We start from the raw sequence: 22,343 nt of genomic DNA, 5'->3' as shown, positions 1-22,343 counted from the left end.
CGCTTCCTTTTACAGTGCAGTACTTACGTACTGAAAGTACTGAATATTATAACATAAGTACATAGGTTAGGGGTAGGTTCGGGGTTAGTTATTACCCAGTAATTGAAATTATTATAATAAGTATTTATGTAGGCTACATGGGTAACTTAACTGTAAAAGGAAGCGTTACCTAAGTCTTTGTTATTGTACTTATTGTATACTTATAGTATTATTGTAGATATGGGATGTTGCCAGGGTGTTTTGGTTGATTTCTAGATCACTGCCAGTCAGAAATTCACATTAATGTTGTAACACTGGTGGTACTACATCTTTGTTTAAAATGAAAACATTAAGTGGCCCCAGTCACATTACTGAAATAAAACTAAATGTCGAAACCTTTTGACTGTTTTAAGTTTTAATTGAAAAAAAAAATGTTGACAACTTAATTTCTAACTCTTCCTTGGTGTACATTTAGCCTATTGATTTGGATGATTTCTTCGCTTTACATGGTTGAAAAAGCTAAATTAACAAGTTGCCTACATCGGAATTGATCTGACAGATACTTGCAATCCATCTGACAAACATGATCACTGATAATGATGACATTACAATTTCTTGCAGAAAAGGTTTGGTACAATGAAGCCTATCCATGGATACTGTGAACACTCTTAACTGTTGTAGTTAACAGATCTTGAGCTTTATATATCAGATAGATTACATAGATAAATGCAGATTTCAAAAAGCCCCTGAGAAAGAGAATAATAGAGAAATTCCAATTAGATTAACATGCAAAATCAATATTTTTATAATTATATAAACAAGTCAAACCCATCAAATCATGGTTCAATGATCTCAAATAAACATATAGTTGAATTGGTTGAAGGTTTCATTAGCGGACAAACAAAAAGACACACAAAAGATGTAATTATCCAAAGCATCGTACTGTACAAAGTATCCAAAAATGTAGAGAACCTCACAATCTCAAAGAAGTTCAACAACTTTCATCTTTTTGATTCTCCTCGCTGCACAAATTGGATTCTACATGGCTTCTCAAAATTGCAACCACGTTTTAGACTGTTCAATAAATACCTGCATAAAATGTTCAGTGTTTTCTGTCCATATAGCTGTGCACACCCTCATGCACTTGTACAAATTTACAAGCACAAAAATCATTACGCACACAAACAAATAAAAAAAGAAAATGTGTTTCAACAAATATAAAGACCACCAGTCAATTTACAATATTTCTTAAGTTGGCTTTAAATCCAAAGGCTTGCAGCTGTCAAAATGAATAAAAACATACTTGTAAATATTTTGCCACTGCGAAGACTTCAGTCAAATCTAAATCCACAAATCACATGACGTATTGTGTGGGCATCAGGCCATATCAAAGTCACTCTATTGCAACCGCTAGTGTAAAACTATAAGAATTGTTGTTGTTTTTTTTAACAATTTTTAACAAATATTGAATAAAGACGTTTGATTTTTAGTGTGAACACCAGTGTTGAAGTCAAAGTGAATCCTACGGAGTTCCAGTACAAACACAAAATCCAAAAAGGCAAACACAAATCACACTTTAAAGATACATAAAATGTACTCATTCGATACACTCTCGGATGCACAGGCCTTGCAATATAATACTTCACACTCTTAGCCAACAGAAGGCGCTGTTTCAAGACTTCCAGCCATTTATACACGTTGTCTGCATAATTTGTCAATGAGGCTCAAACATGGAGGATAATATACATAGAATAGGCAAATATTGCCAAAAAAAAAATGATTGGCCAATGATCACCCAAAATAAAAATCACAGAGCTAAAGAGCAATTTCATCCAAAATGTATTCAGCCAATCTTGATAATAAAAATAAAACAGGCACTTCAGCTCTTCAATTCCACAAGAAAAAAAAAAGAAAGAAAAAGAAATCAAACAAATTCCATACACATACTAAAAACATACAGGAATTTACTTAAGAATAATACATTTTAATGCTGATACATAAATCTTCTGTTCATCATACAAATGCTTCTAATTGATTGATATAAAGGCTTTATATGATTCATTAAAAATCATATAAATAGGATTAAAATTGCTACTGTCCATTTGTGTTTATCCATTTTTTTAGAAAGAAAAAAAGCATTAAGGCATCAAGAGAAGAATCTTTCATGCATACTGTATTATAAGACACATATCCGCAAAGGCCAGGCTTTGTAACTGCTAGTGTTTGTGGAAGCTTCATAAACTATGGCACAAAATCAACAGTGAATTTTCTCTTCACTGAACAGGCGTCTCTGTCATTTCCTGAGCCGCTGTACAGCTATGGTCACTGATTTTTGCAGGTTCTGGGTCACAGCCTGATTGGGCCTCTACTGAGACAACTAAAGGTTCCTTGGTTTGATGCTCCTCCGGTTTAGCCTCATCAGGCTGAGGTTCTTTGGGAGGTTCTTCAGAAGAATTCATCTCCATAGATGTTTCTTCAGGGTGCTGCTTCTCTTTAAGGTCCTCCGTGAGTCCATCACTCATTTCTTTTTGGGACACTCCTGCTTTCTCACATTCATTCTCACTCTGGATTGGAGCTGTTGCTTCACTTTCACTTTCAGATGAACACCTGACCTCTTTTCCTTCCAGCACTCCGCCGTCATCTCTTGCTCCATCCATTTCTTCGTTCATTTCTGCCTCATCGGCCCCCTTTTCATCCGTGGGTTTCTGGTGAACACGCTGGTGCCTCACCAGACTGTGCTTCAGGGTGAAGGTACGATGGCAGGTTTGGCACTTATAAGGTCGCTCGCCTACAAAAAAAAAGGTCATTTTATGTGCATCAGCTTTATATTTGTCTCATTTTATTGAAAGGTATAATTGGAAAGTATGGAAAAAAACAAAAAGGCTATGTTCACACTGCTTTTATTGCTCAGATAACTTTTTTTAAATGCAGCCAATATCAGATTGGAGTGTGAACAAAAGAACAAAGTTGGCCCTCAGGATTTGCTTTAATAGAGCTTTCAACGTAATACTTTTGAGTTTTAATACCTCACTGTCCCCAACAGACCAACTTCGCAGCTGTGTTCCATAAAAACTAGTGACCAAAAGTTTAGGAAAATTTTAGACTGACTCGCATCAATTGAGCGAATTTTAATCTAGAGCAGGGGTGTCCAATCCTGCTCCTGGAGGGACACTGTCCTGAAAAGTTTAGTTCCAACCCCAATTTAACATGCCTGAAACAGCTAATCAAGGTATTACTAGGCATACTAGAAACTTCCAGGTAGTTGTGTTGAGGCAAGTTGTAGCTAAACTCTGCAGAACAGTGGACAGAGTATGGACACCCTTGATCTAGAGCAGGGTTCCTCAAACTCAGTCCAGGGGGGCCACAGTCCTGCAGAGTTTAGCTCCAACCCTGATCAAACACACCTACCTTTGAGTTTCTAGAGATCCTGAAGACCTTAACTAGCCTGCTCAGGTGTGTTTAAGCTCAGGTGAGTTTAAGCTAAACTCTGCAGGACAGAGGCCTTCCAGGACTGAGTTTGAGGAACACTGATCTAGAACAAATTCCGATTGGACTGTTCAGACTGACGTCGGATTGCAAAACATCAGACCTGTATCTGATTTCAGACTACACAAGGAAGTGGCTTAAATCGAAATTGAAAAGATCAGATTCCACATGGTTCATGCTGTTTATACTGACACCTCCGAGTTGCAAAACTCTGCAGGCAAAAGTGGACAAAACAGTATAAGAAGCTCCAGATCTTACCAGTATGTGAACGCATGTGTCTGGTCAAGTCTTGCAGGCTCCAGAAGCGTTTGCTGCACACAGCACAGATCTTCTTTCTCTTATCGGTTTTGCCTCCGGCTGACTCGCCCTCCTCATCCAAAGCCCTGAGCTCTGAGGAAGTAGCCTCTTCTTCATAATCACTCATATCTTCTCTCTCTTTCTCCTCCTCATCAACACCACTTTCTACACAGCTGCTGTTCTCATCTTTTTCATCATCTTCTAAATCTGCATCCTGCACCATCTCTTTTCTGGGCGCTGTGATAGGGTATTGTGAAGCACTTTGGCGTCTTCCCTTCTTGCCTCCATCCTCGGACTGGACCTCCTGATTGTGAGTTTTCTGGTGCCGGCTGAGAGTGGCTGCATGGCGGAAGGTCTTTCTGCAAGACGCACAGGTGTGGGGGAACTCGTCGGGAGGAGAAACCGGTTCAGCAGTTATTTTAGGCTGGTTCTGCTCTGCTCCAGAAAGCTTGAAGTCTACAAGCTTGCTCGCAAGGTTTACATCGAGACTCTTGTTGCTCCTAGAGTCGTCATCATCATAATCAACTTCTACTCTCTCAAATTTTCCCTCAGCTGGCTGTGTTTGGCTTGGATCTGTGCTGCTGTCTGTTTGTTCAGTGGCTGATTGTCCTGTTTGTTCTGGTGCTTGTTCTGGGGATGAAGCTTTCTCCTCTTGTTTGACAGAGCTCATATCCGCAGTATCTACGGCTCCAGGAGAATCCGTGTCAGATACACTCTCTATAAATACAAGAAAAGCTTGTTAAGCACTATACACATTTCATTGCTTTCATTCAAATATGCAGATTTTGCAAAAAGTCTTGTTGATAAACAAAACAAGGCAACTATACATTATGAATGGGACATTAACCCTTCATCTCAAAAGTTAAATCCGATCATTTTAGATACAAATGTTATACACATGAGACCATTTGCGCTACGTAGTAATACATAACAATGGTACTGACCAAAAGTGCCTGTGCTTCCTCGGGATCCTTCGTCAGCCTTGGGTTTGGGTCGAGATCCATTGTTTTGAAGTGCCCGATTAGATACTCCATGTTTGCGGAGCAGGTGGCGCTCACAGTTTGACTTGGTGGAGAAGAATGACTCACACTGAGGACAAGGGTACGGCTTCTGACCTGTGAAATCAAAGCGCAAACCTGTAACAATCTCAAGTGAGAAACGAAACATTATTGACTCAGATCCATTGAATCAACACATAACATAACATACTATAATATACTACTGAACGCCTCCAATTTGTAGCATGTTTGATCACTCTTTCTGCATTACTGTGAGGATAATCAGAGATCTATTAGTCTGTAATGGTTGAAGAACACTTCTATCTAAATGGTTCACTAATGAAATAGACTACAGAATGTGTTAAATGTACAGGAGTACATTATTTTTTTTAAATATATTGCTTTATGGCATCATTATTTATGAATTGTAAACAGTGTCTCACCTGTGTGTGTTAGCATATGCCTTTGTAAAGAGCTGGCCCAGGGGAACAAACGAGGGCAGAACGGGCAGGTCATTTTCTGCACTGAATTGGAGTAGGCGTTCTTCTTTCCTTTGTTCTGTGGAGGTTTCTTTGGCTTGTCCTCTCGTCCTTCCTTTGCCTCCTTATTGACAGGCTGCTTCTCTTTCTCCTCTTTCATTGGCTCCATCTGACTGGGTTTTAAGTAAGGGCTGAATTTATTTGCATCTGTAGTAGCTAGCATTTTCTCTACACTGGGAAACTCGCCACTTGACTCCAGGTCAATGCCACTGCCTGTTGCCAATCTTGGATCACAGAACTCCTCCTGAAATGTTCTCTTCTTGCCTCTCTTCTTTGAGTTATCAGAAGATCCATTTTGAGTGGAATCCAGTTTGGTGGTGCCTAAGTGACCCTTCTTCTCACTTATTGTATTAAAATCCATTGCACTAACACTGTTCTTGCCATCTATTCCTGTTTCGATCAGCACTGGGGCAGCTGACACAGATGAGATGATCTGAGCAATGGAGGCCAGCGGTGCCATTTCCGGAGTACAAGAAATAGAAGATGGTTTTGGTAACAGTGGCTTCAAGCGAGTAAAGGGCTTGGTAAGGTCACTGGATAGAGCCGGTGCCAGGTTAGAAATGGAAACTGGGAGGGCTGCAAGAAGTCCAGGGGTTGTTTCAGCAGTCTTTTCTTTCTTGACATAATGATGATTCAGGGACATACTCTGCGGAAGTTCTTTCATCATTATCTTCTTCTCGGGATACTTAGGAATTGAGAGATCAATGGGCTCCATAGAGCAGTCATTAAACAGAGGAGATGTTGTTCCTTCAAGCTTAACATTTGAAGCAATTGTTTTTTTGGATTTGCTAGAGAAATCCAAAGGCTGGTCCTGGTCCTCAACGGGTCCAGAGAAGGGACCTAGATTCTGAGGAACAGTGCTGTTAACCAGCCCATTTGAGGTTGGAGGTTTGGCTTGAGCAGTGCCATCTCCTCCTACCGGTACAAGACTTTTGATGTGTTCTTCAATTTCCCTTTCTGGAACATTTGGGTGGTGCTTCAGCAAGTGGTGAATGCAGTTCCTTTTAGCGAGAAATGCCACCCCACATTGCCTACACTCAAATGGCTTCCGTTGACATCCATTGTGTGTTCGCAGATGAATCTGAAGGGCTCGGTAGGTCTTAAGGTCCTCCCCACAATATCGACAAGATGTGCTACCAGCCACATCAAGGAGGTCTAATGTGGTGCCTCCAAGGACACCGCTTACGCCAGAGGAGGTGGTTACATATTCTATGTTTTTCTCTATGTCTTTGCGTGTGTTCTTCATGTGTTTCTTGCGCAGATGACGCTCACAGTTGGCCTTCACAGTGAAAGGGTAGTGACAGAGGCGGCATACGTATGGCCGCTCACCGCTGTGGGTTCTGAGATGTCGAATCAGCGTTGCTTTGTCAGGAGCGGCGTAGCTACAAATAGTGCACTGATACGGGGAAGCTCCCAGATGGTGACGCATATGAGCCTGAAGGCCACCTAAGAAGGAAAAAACTTCTTTGCAGAACCGACAAGGGTACTCGGCCTTGGCTGTTTTCTTTCCCACAACTCTTGATTCCTTCTCTTTGCTGTCAAACTCTTCTTGCTTTCCAGTTTCATATGAGATAATCGTGGTTCCTATGATATCTGGCCCAAGCTGAGTAGTCTCCCAATTTGTGGGAGAGGATGAGGTTGAGGACGAAGAGGAGGCTGACGATTGTCTGGTAGTTCTCACTTGTTGTCCTGTTTGAGGTGGAAGGCTAGGACTGATGTTACCTGATGAGGCCTGTTGGGCATTCATGACGGGTGGAGGGGGTGTGGAGGCACTCATGCTGGATCGAGGAGTGATTAAGGGCTTAGGTTTCAGGGAAGTAATTTGTTTGGGGTCCACCTGTAGAGGACTTCCCAGACCTTTGGGAAGCAGAGACAAAGACATCTGAGGTGGCACTGAGGCTGCCATCTTAAGGATTTGTTCAATGTCCTCCAGCTCTACTGCAGTTTGACCACTTATTGGGACAAACATACCACTACTGACGACCCCATGGAGAGGCTGTAGCGACAGCAGGCTAAGGGCGGCATTCTTGTTCATGGCTTGAAGAGAAACGGGCTCCAAAATAGAGATGCCGAGACTGCTACTGCTTTCTTGAGGTAGATTTGAGGTAGGCTCAACACGAATGAAGCGAATGCTGTCTAAAACTTCCTGCTGAATTTGCTCTTCTGATTTCTCTGGCTTAGCAAAAGAGGAGTGTTGGAGACCTAGGCACTCCATGAAACCGTTCTTCCCATCTGAACTGGTACCATCAGCATGTGGTATTAGTTTATTGACCTCTGTGGAATCCATGAAATGGGAGTTGACTTTGGGTGCATCCATAATAGCATATGCGTTTTGTTCCTGAGGTTCAGTGCTGGTGTCTGCGCTACATTTATTTGAGGATTTGTGGAGATCCAAAGACTGCTTAAGAGGGAAGGCCTTGTTGCAGACCTCGCAAACAAATTTATGGAACTTGCTAGAGCATCTGCGCAAATTACTCTCACACCAGACCTGAATAAATAAAACAAATCAAAATGATGATCAGTCTTCATCCAAAAAAGAAGTAAATTAATTCTTTGTCATCTGAACATGTCCTTACCTGTGCAATTTGGGGAAACTTTTGACAGCTGAAGTCAATGAAAGCCAGGTCTCCAAACCCCAGAGGGATGGAGGGGTTATTCTGGATAAAGGGTCGTCCAGAGGGGTCAGTGGGAAGCTGCTTATGAATGACGGCGTTATGACGCAAGAGACCACGGTGTGTGCGAAAGGTAATGCAACAAATGTTACACCTAGGATTAGAAGAAACAGTCAGAAACAGTTTTTATTTGACGAAATATAAAGAAAATAGTATTACACCATATAATGTGTTGAGACAATATACAGAAGCCGACAACATCCTGAGTCTACCTGAGTGTAGTGTCAGGATGTGTCTCCATGTGTGATTCCAGATCATATTTACAGATGAATGTCTTAAAGCAGATGGGGCAGTGAAGGAGCTCTTCTTCACTCTTGACAGACTCGTCCTCTCCATGCTTTTGCATCAAGATCACCTAAATATATGACAAAATTTGTTTGCATATAACTTCAAATGTATAAGCACAATACATTCCAAAAGTTAAAATATTTGAGTGCATTTATTACTGAAAAATACATGTACAAAATAGAGGTGAAATCGTACCTTTTTAACTGGTGGTTCCTCAGCCTGCTCCGCTTCATCCTCTACACTGGGCTTCCTCTTAGCTGACAGTCGTCGGCGCTTGTTCAGTGGGGAAGAACTGGGGGTAAGAATACTGTTTGCATCCTTTTCATGAATTTTCATGTGCCTGCAGAAATACATAACATAACATAACTCAGAAAAAAGTTCTGACAACCATTTTGAAAATAAGATCAATTAAAATGCTTTATTAAAACAATCTAGGTGTAAACTGTATTTTGGCATTTGAGATAGTGAGGTAATATATATATATATATATATATATATATATATATATATATATATATATATATATGATTAATAAAATGCAATATATAAAATATAAAAATAAAAGGCAATATATATATATATATATATATATATATATATTAGGGCTGTGCAAAAATTAATTGCGATTAATCGCATCCAAAATAAAAGTCTGTGTTTACATAATATATTTGTGTGTGCTGTATATAATTATTTTGTATATATAAATACACACACATGCATGTATATATTTAAGAAAATGTGTTATTCATATATCAAATATTTATATTTATATAATATAGATTATGTATTTATAAATATATACAGAATTTAAGCGCAAATAATTCTTAAATATATACATGCATGCATAGGTATTTATATATACAAAATAAATAATTATATACAGCACACACAAATATAGTATGTAAACACAGACTTTTATTTTGGATGCGATTAATCGTAATTAACTTTTGCACAGCCCTAATATATATATATATATATATATATATATTGGATAAATAAAATGCACTATTTAGAGTCAAATTTAGAATTCCGACAATTATAGAAAAATCTATGACAAATAAGCTCAATTTTCATTTAGATAATGTGGAACAGTCTCATTCTCATTATTATAACCTTATTTATATTAATACATAAAAATTCAGATAAAAATTAATTGTTTTAATTATAATACATTTAAAAACTACTATTTCACTAAAGAAAATCATCATTGAACATACTCTAATTAAAACCAGTTTTTATCCTCATCGGAGTAAAATGTTCTTTGTTTTACATCTCGATGTGATAAGAAGGCACTGGGGCCACAGGAATTCTTCCATAATTAAGGCTTGCAATATACAACGACGTAACCAGTTGGGGGGAAATGGAATGATATGGCCAGCAGAGGTCAGAGGTAATGTATGGAGGAAAAGTGCTGGGAGTCGCATTACGGCATGCTGGAACGTGCGCACCCCTCACCCTCCTACACTTACACAGAAACAAACACACCTTTCAGGTTTGACCAGAAACAAGGCCCCTGATGCTTATGTGCAGCTGCGTTTCATTTAGAATGGTTGTCCAAATATGTCTATTGAGCATATAGTATATAGATTGTGCACATTTTCCAATGAAATGAGCTTTTATTGCATTTTGGTGTGCAGAGTTTATGGTCATGCACTCTGAGTGTATGTAACTGGAAAGGGAGGATAAATGTCAGCAGACCCATTGGTAAGAATCTTGTTTTACATTCTACAGCCAAAGATATTAATAGAAGAGAGGCAGAGTGATGGTCACCCATATGTGGACCCAACCCTGACAGCCTGAATCCTGTTCCATCTCAGATTAGAACAGTATCAGCATAATAATGTTAATCATGCAACCATAATTCCAGCTCTTGCAATTTCTTGTCACATGCCACTTAATCGCGGTGAGATTTTATGTTTGAAGTTACAAGTTGATGCAGGACCACCGAGTATTTTTTTCTTCTGAAGTGCTTCATCAACTTTGCCAGAGGGCAGTGTAGGAAAAGTGTTTTACCATTCTGCCAGGCAATGTTGTTTTTGTTGAGTTATGCAATATATGAAATGATAAGGTTAAAAATGGCTAACCAATACCTAATGTGCCATCCAAAAAAATATGTTCAGTACCCATCTATCAGCCCCTTCCTTTCCCCCCTGTCTTACTCACACACACTTTTTCCACCCCCATCTGGAATGCCTGCATGTCTCAACTGCACAAGGAAGCCCTCTATGCACATCACATTAACACAAACAAAAAGAGTCACAAATCAATCTCTCGACCACAAAGACACTTGAAAAGGAAGTATGGACACAGAAAAAATCGTTCCAAATATAAGTGACATAAAAAGAACGAAGCTAGTGCAGCCATGAGAATCAGGCCTCTCACATCACATGCAGACATTCCTTCATCCCTCCCGACCCTCCCTCTGAGCCCTCCTCCTCTACCACAAACCTACAACGACTTATATTAATGCAGCCTGCAACCTGTGCATACAGCAACATTTACTTACAGTTACTTTAGGTCACCAAACAAACAATTTAAAACAAAAGAAACCTAAAAGTGGGACTAATATGATGCTTGGAAGGATTTCGCAGCCCCTTTTGTCAGCCGAACCCCTTTGACCTTAAATATTTACTTGATGTATGTATCCCCTTGAGATTTTAAGCTTCAATAATTTAACAACATGTTAAAGGTTCTCTGATGTCGTTTAATTCCCATGACATGGAGGCAAACAAAATATATGATTTGATTTTATTTATTTATTTATTTATTTTAAAAAGATTTATTTTAATTTAGCATTTTTATGATTTAAAAGGCATAACATGTACGATTTTTGGATTAAATTATCCCAAAACCACTAGAATAATGTTATATATTTTGTTGACTTGTGTTCTTACATTATCCCAAATGTTTCCAACAATGTTTAAATCCAGAGAAACCAGCTATTTTAACCAGTGAAACAGCCCTTGTCATAGTGTCGCCTGTTGATTTTCAGTTTTACATCCGTATAAACCAAGGAAACACCAAAGCCGCTTTAATAAATTACATGTTTAATTAGACAGGTGAGCGACTGTTTGGATACCTTTATCGACAGAAAACTAATTGTTATATAGCTCGACACGATTAGCCTTATTGTTTGAATCTCTTGTTCGAGCGAGTAACGAGTTTGTCCCCAAAAAGTAAATCAGACAACACTATTAAGTCAAGTGGCTAACAGCAAAATCAGAAAGAGCTTTATTTGTAGTAACAGTAATACAGTATTTTCTCCACCATACAATGTTATAAAATGAATTGCATGCCATTTAGCAGCACAGTCATTCAGCTTTTATTAATATGCCATTCTAATATTGATTTAGATTACTGCAGTGTGCAACAAGTGTATTATATATAAATAAATATATAATCAGCTACTTTAGCTTGTTCTGCATGTCTCTGTGTGAATGAGCTGCACCATTTCGTCTACTACATACTCAAGTACGCATGATGCTCATGGTGGTTTCAGCACCTCACAAACACTACGAGGATATGCATACATGAACATTTCCAAAGCTGCTCTGAGAGAAGGGCTAATGAGCAATTTCTTCATTTTATTTGAGAAAAAACATTGTCAAATACACTCACTACAAAATTCACTACAACCCGTCATAATAAAAGCAGGGTTCTCAAGTCTCACGCATTGGCCGTGAGACACACTCATTTCGACCGGTTCACACGCTCACACGCCACACTGTGTATTTCTCACGCTGAAAAGGCAATGCCAACCAAGTTGTCCTGGCTGGAAGCTTTCTAACGTTGTATACGAGGCGCAGGCAAACAAAGTGAAGTTTCCTGCCGCCAGCGCGTATCTCCGCCAGATTGCGTTCGTTACTAGGCAACATATATGCGCGCTGCGTGCACCACTGATCTATACATGACATGTCATTCAGTAGCGCGAACACACGGAAATGGACGGAACATCCTCGGCCACCTTACGTTCGTTACTAGGTAACCAAAAATATCGCGCGAACACATGTGTCGTGATGGAGAAGAAGGTAAGTTGGAAGAAGCTCGTCTAACATTTTTGGGCTAGAACATTTAATATGTAGCCCATCGTACATTATTATTGATGCTGTCAAAAACTCTACAACTACTTTGCAACCAGGCTCAGTTTGGCTATCTTACGTTATCTGAAACTAAGAGAAATGTTAGTGGGTATGGAAAGGAATGAAGATTTACTGATTTTATTTTAAATTATATTATACTGTAATATTAATAGTCTTTCTAGTTACATTAAGGATGTATTACAGCAGATTGCTCTCTGGGTAATATTTAATCATTGTCATAATGTTGCATTTGTATTTTTCAAAGATGTCAGGAAAAAAGCAAGATATCTTGTCATTTTGGGCACCAAAGGGTAAGCCCCCTAAAAAGGTTGCCAGATTAGAGGAGGAGACAGTGGAAGAGGTGGTGCACTCTAATCTGTCCATTTGTTCTCAATGTCCCACCACACAATAAATCATTCGTCTAGATAGAAGACGCATTCAAAAATCAAAATGCAATTTTTAAAGATTTGTTTGAAACTGTTTGGAGCAATTTGTTATATTTTTGGTTAGCTATATTTGTAATACTGCATTAAAGAGTATTTGATGTGATGAATTGCTCTGTCATGTATCAGATTTACTAATTGTTATAATTTTAATTTGTTCTGCATTGTAAAAAATATTGATGGTTTAACTTAAAAAAGTAAGTAACCTGGTTGCCTTAAAATTTTAAGTTCATTGAACTGGAAAAAGTGAGTTAATACAATGAAGGAGATTAATTTAACCATCAGAAACTCAAAATGATATGTTATCTGAACTAAATAAATTATTTAAGTTGATTTGACAAAAGAAAAAATGTTGTGATAACTACACTGTAAAAAAATATTGTTGGTTTAACTTAAAAAAGTAAGTAACCTGGGTTGCCTTAAAATTTTAAGTTGATTGAACTGGAAAAAGTGAGTTAATACAATGAAGGAGATTAATTTAACCATCATAAACTGAAAATATTAAGTTATCTCAACTAAATAAATTATTATAAAGTTGATTTGACAAAAGAAAATATGTTGTGATAACAAATCTTGAAAATATTTTTTACAGTGTGGTTAATTATGAACAATGGGTAAAATTGGGGGCGGGGATGGGTGGGGCGGGGCTTCATTATGGCTCCTCCCCTAACCGCGTGTGATCTCACTCCAAGCTTTTGCTCAAACTTGAGAACCCTGATAAAAGTTTGGTTTAACTAGGAGAAATTATGACAGAAATATATTACTATTGTAGGCCTACAATAGAACAACAAACATCTCAAAATATGAATAATAATTACAACAACAATAATAATAATAATAATACAATTTAGTTAAACATTATTTAAGGAATCTTTTTGTCCATGGTTTTAAAAGTTTTTAAAACATTTTATTTCTACTGTTTTGGATAATATATTTGTATTAAATCATAAAAAGAAAATTAATTTTCTGAATAAAATAAATTTCATAGAACTCATATTATTCTTAAACACTTTAATAAATTATTGATGTTAAAAATAAGCTGTTAATCTAATTCATTATCAATTATTGGATTTAGTTGATTAGACAATATTTAATAATCGATTAATACACTAAACCGTGATATTTTCTGAGATGGTTATACTGTGAAACTCACGTACCGACCGTTACAACCAAGCGACAACCTTCCTGTCTTCCAACACGGAAGTGACTTAAACTGACTAAAGACGGAAAGCGAGTCAATCCCAAATACCCCCCATGTTAAAATGCCCAACTTTACAGCAGAAAAAATGTGTTTATAGCCTGGTGCAAAAAGTGGCTTTCGTCTTTATAGCTAATTTTGCCCTTCATGACAACTGTGAGGGGGGTGAACTGTTTTATAACTGTTCTATCTGTTTAAATTATATTGAGCCTTAAAGTTAAAGCATAATTAAGGGCATGGACACTTGAGTGACAGGTGGATTGCCACTGTTGTCACTACTAGCCGTTTTTCTACTGTCTGTTAGCCGCCACGTCACCTCAGCTAATCTTGCCTCTTTGCCATTTTCGTTTATCCTGGAGTGACGCGCGGCAGTGATGCGCGGGTTGATCCGAAATGAGCGGGTGCCTGCGGTCACCCGCGGTTACCCGCAGTTACGGGTGTTTTTAATGATATTCGGGTCGCGGTCGGTCGGGTCGTTTGAAAAAAGATGCCAATTAAACATTTGTATTAATATAGTACTAGACAAAATTTTTGATGAAATATACAGCCCTACACATTATTGGCTGAATAACTGGCACGAAGATAACACACGAGCTCAGTCTAAACAGTTCTCGGAGTCGGTTCTATACTGGTGATTCAAGAACTGTCGTCTCTGTGCGTTCGGTACGCAGTATCTATGCGCAGTATCAGCTGCTCGTGCTCATCTCATCACTTCTCTCAACAGTGGCACCAACATGTCTCGGTTCAGTGAACTGTTGGAGTTACTGGAGTAAAATATAATTCAGGATATTGATTTACTTCGATTCGGAGGGACTGTCAGGCATGTCTGAAAGTGAGTAACTTTAGTAACTTGTGGATCAGCACTGACACAAGACGCGAACTGTTTCGAACGATTCAGTTCGATTTAGTGTACTGGTTCGACCGGTTCACTAAAAAGAACCGGTTCAAAAGAATGATTCGTTCACGAACCGCCCATGTCTATGATCACTACAGTCTGCAGAGAGATGGAGGCGGCAAGAGAAAAGGTGAAGACTGGGGAGTGGAAGCTCCGCAAATACACAAATAGAAAGAGTAAAAGTGTGGGAGACATTTGCTGAAATAATGAAAGATGATGACCAAAGTGCTGGCTTTGCCTTTGTTATGTGTAGGCCTGCCTTTTCTTATGATGCTGTGTTGTTACACGTCTATGGCCCAATAACGCTCCGATGAGCATTTACTACTTTTAAAAAATGCGGTCAGGAAGCGGGTCGGGTAGAATATTTTTTTTACTTTTTTTTTGCGGTCCGAGTTGCGGGCGGGTAGTTGAAAACGTCGGTCGGTTGCGGGTTGTTTATACTTTGACCCGCGCATCACTGACGCTCGGTGACGCGCTGCCAAGATGGCAACAGCCGGCTCCGCCCACTTTGGGCGTCAAAAAGCTCTTCAGAAACCCACGGGTGATGTCACGGACAGTACGTCCATTTTTATTTAGTCTATGGTTACAACCCTACATGGGAGAGTAGTCAATCGTCTAGCCCCTCCCATCTCATTACCTGATTGATTCATTTACCCCAACTGTCCTTCCTTGTTACCTGCTTTGTTTGCTCTCCCTATTTATTCTCCTTGTGTTTTCAGTCCTGTGTGCTTCAGTCAAGTCAAGTCGTTCAAGTCTGTCTTGGTTTCCCCCTCGGGGTAGATTTGTTGTCTGTTTTGTTTTATTTTATTATCATTAAAAGCCCATCAACCCTGCACTTCTGTCCTCGGTCCTTTCACCACCACCACACCTGACATTTAGAGTAATGCCACTTACAATGAAATTAATGCCAGGCCACATATACATACACTAAAATACATTAAGATACATAAAACATACTGTACAGACTGTTATGAAGTATAGCCACAAGGCCTAAACATTATCAATAACACTCAATAAACACCCAATAAACATTGAGACTAGTGGAACGAAGTTGCTAAGATGTACTGACTTGTAAAGTTTGTGTTTGTGTAAAATTATATCCAATCTTTTGCCTCTTTGACAACTTTGTTGTCATTGTGACATAACTCCAGTAACTTTCACATTGTATCAAAATGCCAGAAAAGCACTATTTATATAGAGTATAAACAAGTGTTTCACTTCAAAAATTATGATTTAGACAACGTTAGGCTCAAATTATAAACAAGATTTTACAGAATAATTAATTTATGTTCATTAACAAAAATACAAGCTTCACATTTTGGCTTTTTAAACCCTGGGAAATTCCTGGCTTATTTCCCTTTGTAGGCATATTACTGTAACGTATTACAGCAAATTACTTTAATCTTTTGATTTAGTCTTACTTTAACCTTTAAACTTATGGAAAAGTTAAATATTTACATTTTTAAAAACCTCCAAAAAACACTGTCTGATCATTTACCTGTGCATGTTTCCATTGGTGGTGAATGTCTGGTAACATATCGAACACTTGTATGGCCTCTCTCCACTGTGAACCAGCATGTGGCGGTCCAGAGAACTGGCCGAGCTCAAAGCCTTCCCACAGATACTGCAGGAGTGGTCAGTTCCCCCACTGTCTGTGTTATGCTGGAGGATAAATGAGGCACAGATGTCATTACACTGAGATATAGTCTCATATAAAGAAATTCGTATAATTTCAGTTTCAGTGAAATTCTAATCTAATGATTTTAAAACAAAATTACGTGTTAAATCAGATTGCTGTGGTTCTGTAAACAGGTGTACATGTAGGGATGTGTTAAGAATACGCACCTGTCTGATATGCATGGTGAGCTGGTGCTGTGTCATGCAGTTTTTGTTACACAGGGGGCAAATGAAGTTTGAGCGTTCTTCTTTGACTTCCTGTAGTAGACACACAGACCAGACAAGCTTTAGATACAACATACCCAAGTGGGGTTTTTTTTGTATCATAAGCTGGGCTTCCAGGATCCAAACGCAAAGAAAATCTTTTCAAAGTTTGCAAAAAAAAAACACACAAATGTGAATTAGTTGTGTTCCCATTAGTCCCATTGCGACCCGATTTAGTCATGTGGCTTTAATGTTCACTAAATCAGAATTTATTCTGCATATGCGTTTCTATCTCCCATTATTTTAGGGTCAACTATTTTTCGCACTATTTTTCATCAACTATTTTTCACACACGTCAAAAACCACCTCAACTTTTTTTTTGCTATTTTTTTTTTTTTTTCAGAAATTTGGCGTTTCCACCACTCATTTCTGATGCGATACTTCAAAATGCACATAAAAACATGGTGATGGAAACATAGATCTTGATAACTATTATACTTTTTGTAAATATTTTTAATCTGATTATTATTATTATTTTTTGTATTTTCTGTTTTAACTACAGTAGTTATTGTCATTTTTATTAGTTGAAAAAATGTCTACACAGTTTTATTCATTATAGTACTCACTAAACGAAAGTGAGAAACTTCAACTTGGCAACTAGCTAAAATAAAATAAGTTTTGTTTTTTATTTTAGTTAATGTTTATTTTATTTTAGTTTTTTTCCTTAACAATAATAATAACCCTGTTATGAAAGTGATTTTTTATTCTATTTTCTATTCCATTTCCGTACATACACGAATCAAACATTTTCAAGTAATTCCCTGTTTGAGTATTTCCACTAAATGTATGCATATGTACATTTAAAACAGAAAAGAAAATGACTTGACTTGATTAGTCACAATAAGATTTCCAAACATTTTTGTGCTACATTTATACTTATTTTTCTAAAAGTTGTATGTCATTAACTAACAAGAACATGAATATTATTATTAATTAACATTAACAAAGTTTAATAAATGCTGCAAAAATATATATTGCTCATTGTTAGTTGGTGCATTTATTAATGGGGTGGTATACTGCCCTTTTCACAAGATGTAAAATAAATCTCTGATGTCCCCAGACAGTGTATGTGAAGTTTAAGCTCAAAATACCCCAGATATTTTTATATAGCATGTTAAAGTTGTCACTTTTTGAGGGTTAGCAAAAAATTCCTTTAAATGCAAATGAGCTACAACTCCCGACACAGTTGGCGGAGCTTTAAGAGTGTGTGTTAGCAGCTCTGATTACCTCACACAGACGCACGCAAAAATGTCAGAAACTGCTCTGCCTTTTATGTTAAACCGAGTCAGACAAAGATGGAGAGACTAAGAAGAAGTGACAACATGTAGAATGCAACAGGACATCTCTGAATGGTTGATGAATTTATGTTGCTGATGTGAAGTTAAATATCTTCAATTAGCATATTCCGTCAGAATAATCTATAAATCGCCTGTATAGGAACTGTTGTGAGATGCACACAGAGTGACTACAACAGCTCTTCCTCTTCTCAACATGGACTGCCTGTTCCCAGGGGTGGGGTTTATGTAAATTTTAGGGTTAGTGATGTCACTAACACGGGAGGAAACCTCGTGTAGTTCCTACCAGCCGTTTGTTGTAGTCTTTAAAAAACTATTTCTTTAAAATCAATTTTTTTTCTCTCTTTGCACTGAACTTTGAGCATTGTAACTTTGCAGATGTTGTTTATGCTCAAACAGCGACATTACACACTAACTAAAGTTAGAAAAGTGATATCATAATCAACCACCCCTTTAATTTATGTTATAATATATTAAATATATAAATGTTACTTATATTTAACATTTAATAAATATGACTAGATTTCTGTGCAATCGAACCGAAGGTGTCCCCTGTACTAAGCTCTGTACATATTTCATCATATATTCAACTATTCATTTCTAACTATTATGCCTCACATGAGAGTCATAGACACTGAATGAAAACACACTAATAAGTAATGATCCAAAATCAAATGAAAAACACCTCAACACATGTCACAACCCATGACTCCAAAACCCTAGTGAGATGTTTATTTGTCCACCAGTGAGAGATAAACACAATAGGTGAAACAGATGCAGGATATAGCCTGCCTGATGAAGATAGTATGTGTCAGAGCAGCAGGAGCGGTTGTGCGCTCGCGTCACATGGAGTAACAAGTGGTCTCTCCATCTGTTTCTCCAGACAACAGCAGTACTGGCTAAGGAAGAGCATCACTAATTCAGTGGGCAGTAGAGCAGAGGTGCAGAGTCACTCTCAGCGTATGGAAATGCAGTTAGGGTTGTAGGAAGGGATACCAGAGGGGGCCGGGAGACAGAAACACCTGTTTTCTCCACAGAGAAGTGTTTCAGTCGAATCCCACACTTTAATTGAAGGCATAAGACAAGCATCGGCTATCACAAAGGGGGGATTGAGAAAGCGCAAGGACCATTTGTTGCTGCTCATTTAACAGTCATGTAACAGCCACTCTGACTGACTACCAGAGATGGTATGAGACAGTCAGGAAAAATCATAACACTAAATATGGCATCTACAAAAATGAAAGTGTCACCATGTGATTAAAAGAGCCAGTCATGTGTTTTTTCTACTCTAGAACGCGCATGTACATTAGCTGAACCAACTTAACCAACCAAAAATATAAAATCACTAAAGAATCAGCTAAAGAAACGACATTTGAATTTTATTGCTGATTTGAAATTTGTTATTGAAACTCAATATTGACAGTCTTGGAGATTTGGTTGCATCCGAAATCACATACTTCCCTACTATATAGTAGGCGAAAAGCAGGATGTAAACAAAGTAGTATGTCCAAATTAACAGTAATTGGACAACCTACTACTTCTGGAGAGATTCTGATGGGCAAATCTGATGGAAACGTTAATATCCCACGAGGCCACGGGGGACGATTTGCGTGTGGCAGTGAAGCGACGCAACTGGCGCTGTAGGTCATATAATAGTGACACGCGACAAATGTAGTACATCCGGAATACAGTCACATTCAAGCTAAACACACATTACAAAGTAATTACTAACTCAATAAAAGTACCTACTCAGAAAGTATGTGATTTCGGACACAGCCTTGGTCTTGGTCCCTATTCAAGTAGATAAGATACCATTATGGATGCCAAGTGGACTGACTAGCTTTCAAAGTAAGTAATAACATCCGCTTCTGCTCACATATAGCGAATGCCATACCTGATTTCTTCTCCCAGTACGATTGACCGAGGGTGATTTGGTGGTACTTCTGGGAGATGTTTTGGTGGGCTCAGAGTCGACTCCATTGATCTGGCCCACATTCATCACAGTGCTCATCATGGAGTTGATGGAGGACAGCTCATCTGTTCTGTCTCCAGCTTCATCTTCATCTTCATCTTCATGCTCTGGTCTGTCCATTCCATCACAGTCTGCTTCTATAAATGAAATGATTACTAAATGACCATGGTATTTTAACCATTACAATGTGTCTCTTTAGGGACATGACAAGTCTGTCATTATTTACTCTCACTCATGTTGTTCCAAAATTTTACATTTTCCAATCATTTTTTTCCTGATTCGATGAAATTAGTCTAAAAAGTCTACTTTTTATATACTTCTGTATCACAGGAAAAAAAAAATCATTTGGGTTTGGAAAAAGCCTGAAAGTTAGTTAATAATGACAGAATCTTTATTTATCATCTTTTTAAACATGACTGAGCCATCTCACCTTCAACAGATTCTGGTGTATGTGTGGATGGCTGATTGTTAACAGCGTCTTCTGACAAATGAGATGGTTCATTCACATCAGCAGCACCAACACCATTGCTGGCAGTCTTTTCAGGGGAGGCACTTTCCATTTCTAAGAATGGAGAATTTTTGTTACTCAAGACTCAATATAACCTAAATTATAAACAGATACGCCCATTAATGAATAACTTTTCCCATCTGCAAAAGAAGCCACATGGAAATCATTAAGAGATTATATCTTCTGCAGAAGCTGTGTTTTACAGGAGCAACTTTACTTTGCACACACTCTTATTAATTGTTTTCATACTGTATTCAAATGGGAAAACGGAAGGTTTCTAATTATAACCAACGTTGAAAACAGTTGTGCTGCTTAATATTTAATGATTCTTTTATGAATAAAAAGTTCAGAAGAACATTTATATAAAGTACATCTTTTTGTAACTGTCACTTTTGATCAATTTAACGTGCCCTTGCTGAATAAATGTCTTAATCTTTCTGACCCCAAACTTTTGAACAGTAGTTTATATATTGGATTTAAGAAGCTACACTCTTGCCACACATCTCATTTTGAACTGAGCGCTATGCATTGAGTTGTCTAAAAGTGAAAGGGTAACACTTTACAATAAGGTTCGTTAGTTAACATTAGTCAATGTATTTACGAACATGCACTAACCATGAGCAATACATTTGTTACTGCATTTGTTCATTGTTTGTTCATGTTAGTTCACGGTGCATTAACTAATGTTAACAAGATTTTAATCAAGTATTAGTAAATGTTGAAAATAACATTAACAAAGATTAACAAATGCTGTATATGTGCTATTCATTATTAGTTCATATTAACTAATGTAGTTAACTAATGTTAACTAACGAACCTTATTGTAAAGTGTTACCAGTGAAAGATAGGAAAAGCACTGGCTGAGGAGTGTTTGAGGCAGCTGTGGGAGTGTGATACTACAGCGAGAGAGGCCCAACCCAGTGAGGGGGTGGTGCAGGGTGAGGAGACGAGGGAGAGAAAGATGAACGACACATACGTGAGAGCACAGGAGGGGAGAGAAGGAGAGGAAGCAGGGATGGAGGAAAACGCTGAGAGAAATGTGAAATGTGAGAAAACCGTAGAGAGAGGACTGGAAAAGCAAGTCGAGGGTCTGGGTGCATGTTCAAACGGAAGAAACTTGGAAGTCTTTCTGCTGTAAAGAGAGGAACAGTAGGGGGGTTGGGTTTAGAGTCAAAGCAGGAAGTGGCTGTGTGAGCAGTGGAGGGTAGACGGTTGTCTGCTGTGCTCTCTCTTGCTCTAACCATGCGGCCTTACTGCAGTTTATGTGTGCCGTTGCAGGGTGTGATCTCCTCTGCTGGAGGGGGAAGGGTAGGAAATCCCCCTCCCAGCTCTCACCATCCCAAACTCTGCTCATGTACTTCCACTGGTTCCAAAAGTGTGGACAGAGGAGTCCTGACTATTTGTCCTGACTTTAGGCTCTATACTGGATTTTACTTTAAGGAAAAGAGATGCACATATGGAAGGGTTTAATGCATGTTCACACTGACTAGAGGGCATTAGGTCACTGATAAAGGTACGGCCACATTTACCGTTGCTCTGCGAATTGGACTCCGTGCGACCTGGATTTTTGAGTAATTTCGCTCATGCTCAAGTTGGTCAAGCGATTTCGCCATGCTCACAAAAAAAAAAAAAAACCCTGCTTGGTTTGAAAGTGACTTCTGTGTGAGCAGTGCTTCATACTTAACTGCATTATTATCATAAAAATGTCACCTAAATTTCTCTCATGCCCTTACGTTACTGGTGGGACACGTAA

The 22,343-nt window shown here is 38.3% G+C and overlaps 1 protein-coding gene across 2 annotated transcripts in view; it reads right to left on the bottom strand.

Moving 5' to 3' along the window:
* Window positions 1-654: 654 nt before the first annotated feature.
* Window positions 655-22,343, bottom strand: part of rreb1b (ras responsive element binding protein 1b) — a 38,419-nt gene continuing 16,730 nt past the window's right edge. For both annotated transcript variants that reach the window (XM_039676568.2, XM_039676567.2), the window contains 11 exons: window positions 20,513-20,644; window positions 20,005-20,219; window positions 16,720-16,809; window positions 16,373-16,536; window positions 8,455-8,599; window positions 8,184-8,326; window positions 7,876-8,065; window positions 5,204-7,787; window positions 4,707-4,877; window positions 3,724-4,479; window positions 655-2,767 (listed from right to left, as the gene is read on the bottom strand). In XM_039676568.2, coding sequence (XP_039532502.2) covers window positions 2,253-2,767; window positions 3,724-4,479; window positions 4,707-4,877; window positions 5,204-7,787; window positions 7,876-8,065; window positions 8,184-8,326; window positions 8,455-8,599; window positions 16,373-16,536; window positions 16,720-16,809; window positions 20,005-20,219; window positions 20,513-20,644 — 5,105 coding nt within the window. In that variant the 3' untranslated portion in view covers window positions 655-2,252. The remainder of the gene's footprint in view (window positions 2,768-3,723; window positions 4,480-4,706; window positions 4,878-5,203; window positions 7,788-7,875; window positions 8,066-8,183; window positions 8,327-8,454; window positions 8,600-16,372; window positions 16,537-16,719; window positions 16,810-20,004; window positions 20,220-20,512; window positions 20,645-22,343) is intronic.

The sequence above is a fragment of the Pimephales promelas genome, chromosome 5 (assembly GCF_988280905.1).
Source record: "Pimephales promelas chromosome 5, fPimPro1.hap1.1, whole genome shotgun sequence".
NCBI classification, from domain to species: domain Eukaryota; kingdom Metazoa; phylum Chordata; class Actinopteri; order Cypriniformes; family Leuciscidae; genus Pimephales; species Pimephales promelas.
Note: the sequence above shows the minus strand (reverse complement) of the source record. Positions and strands in the feature narration are given on the sequence as shown.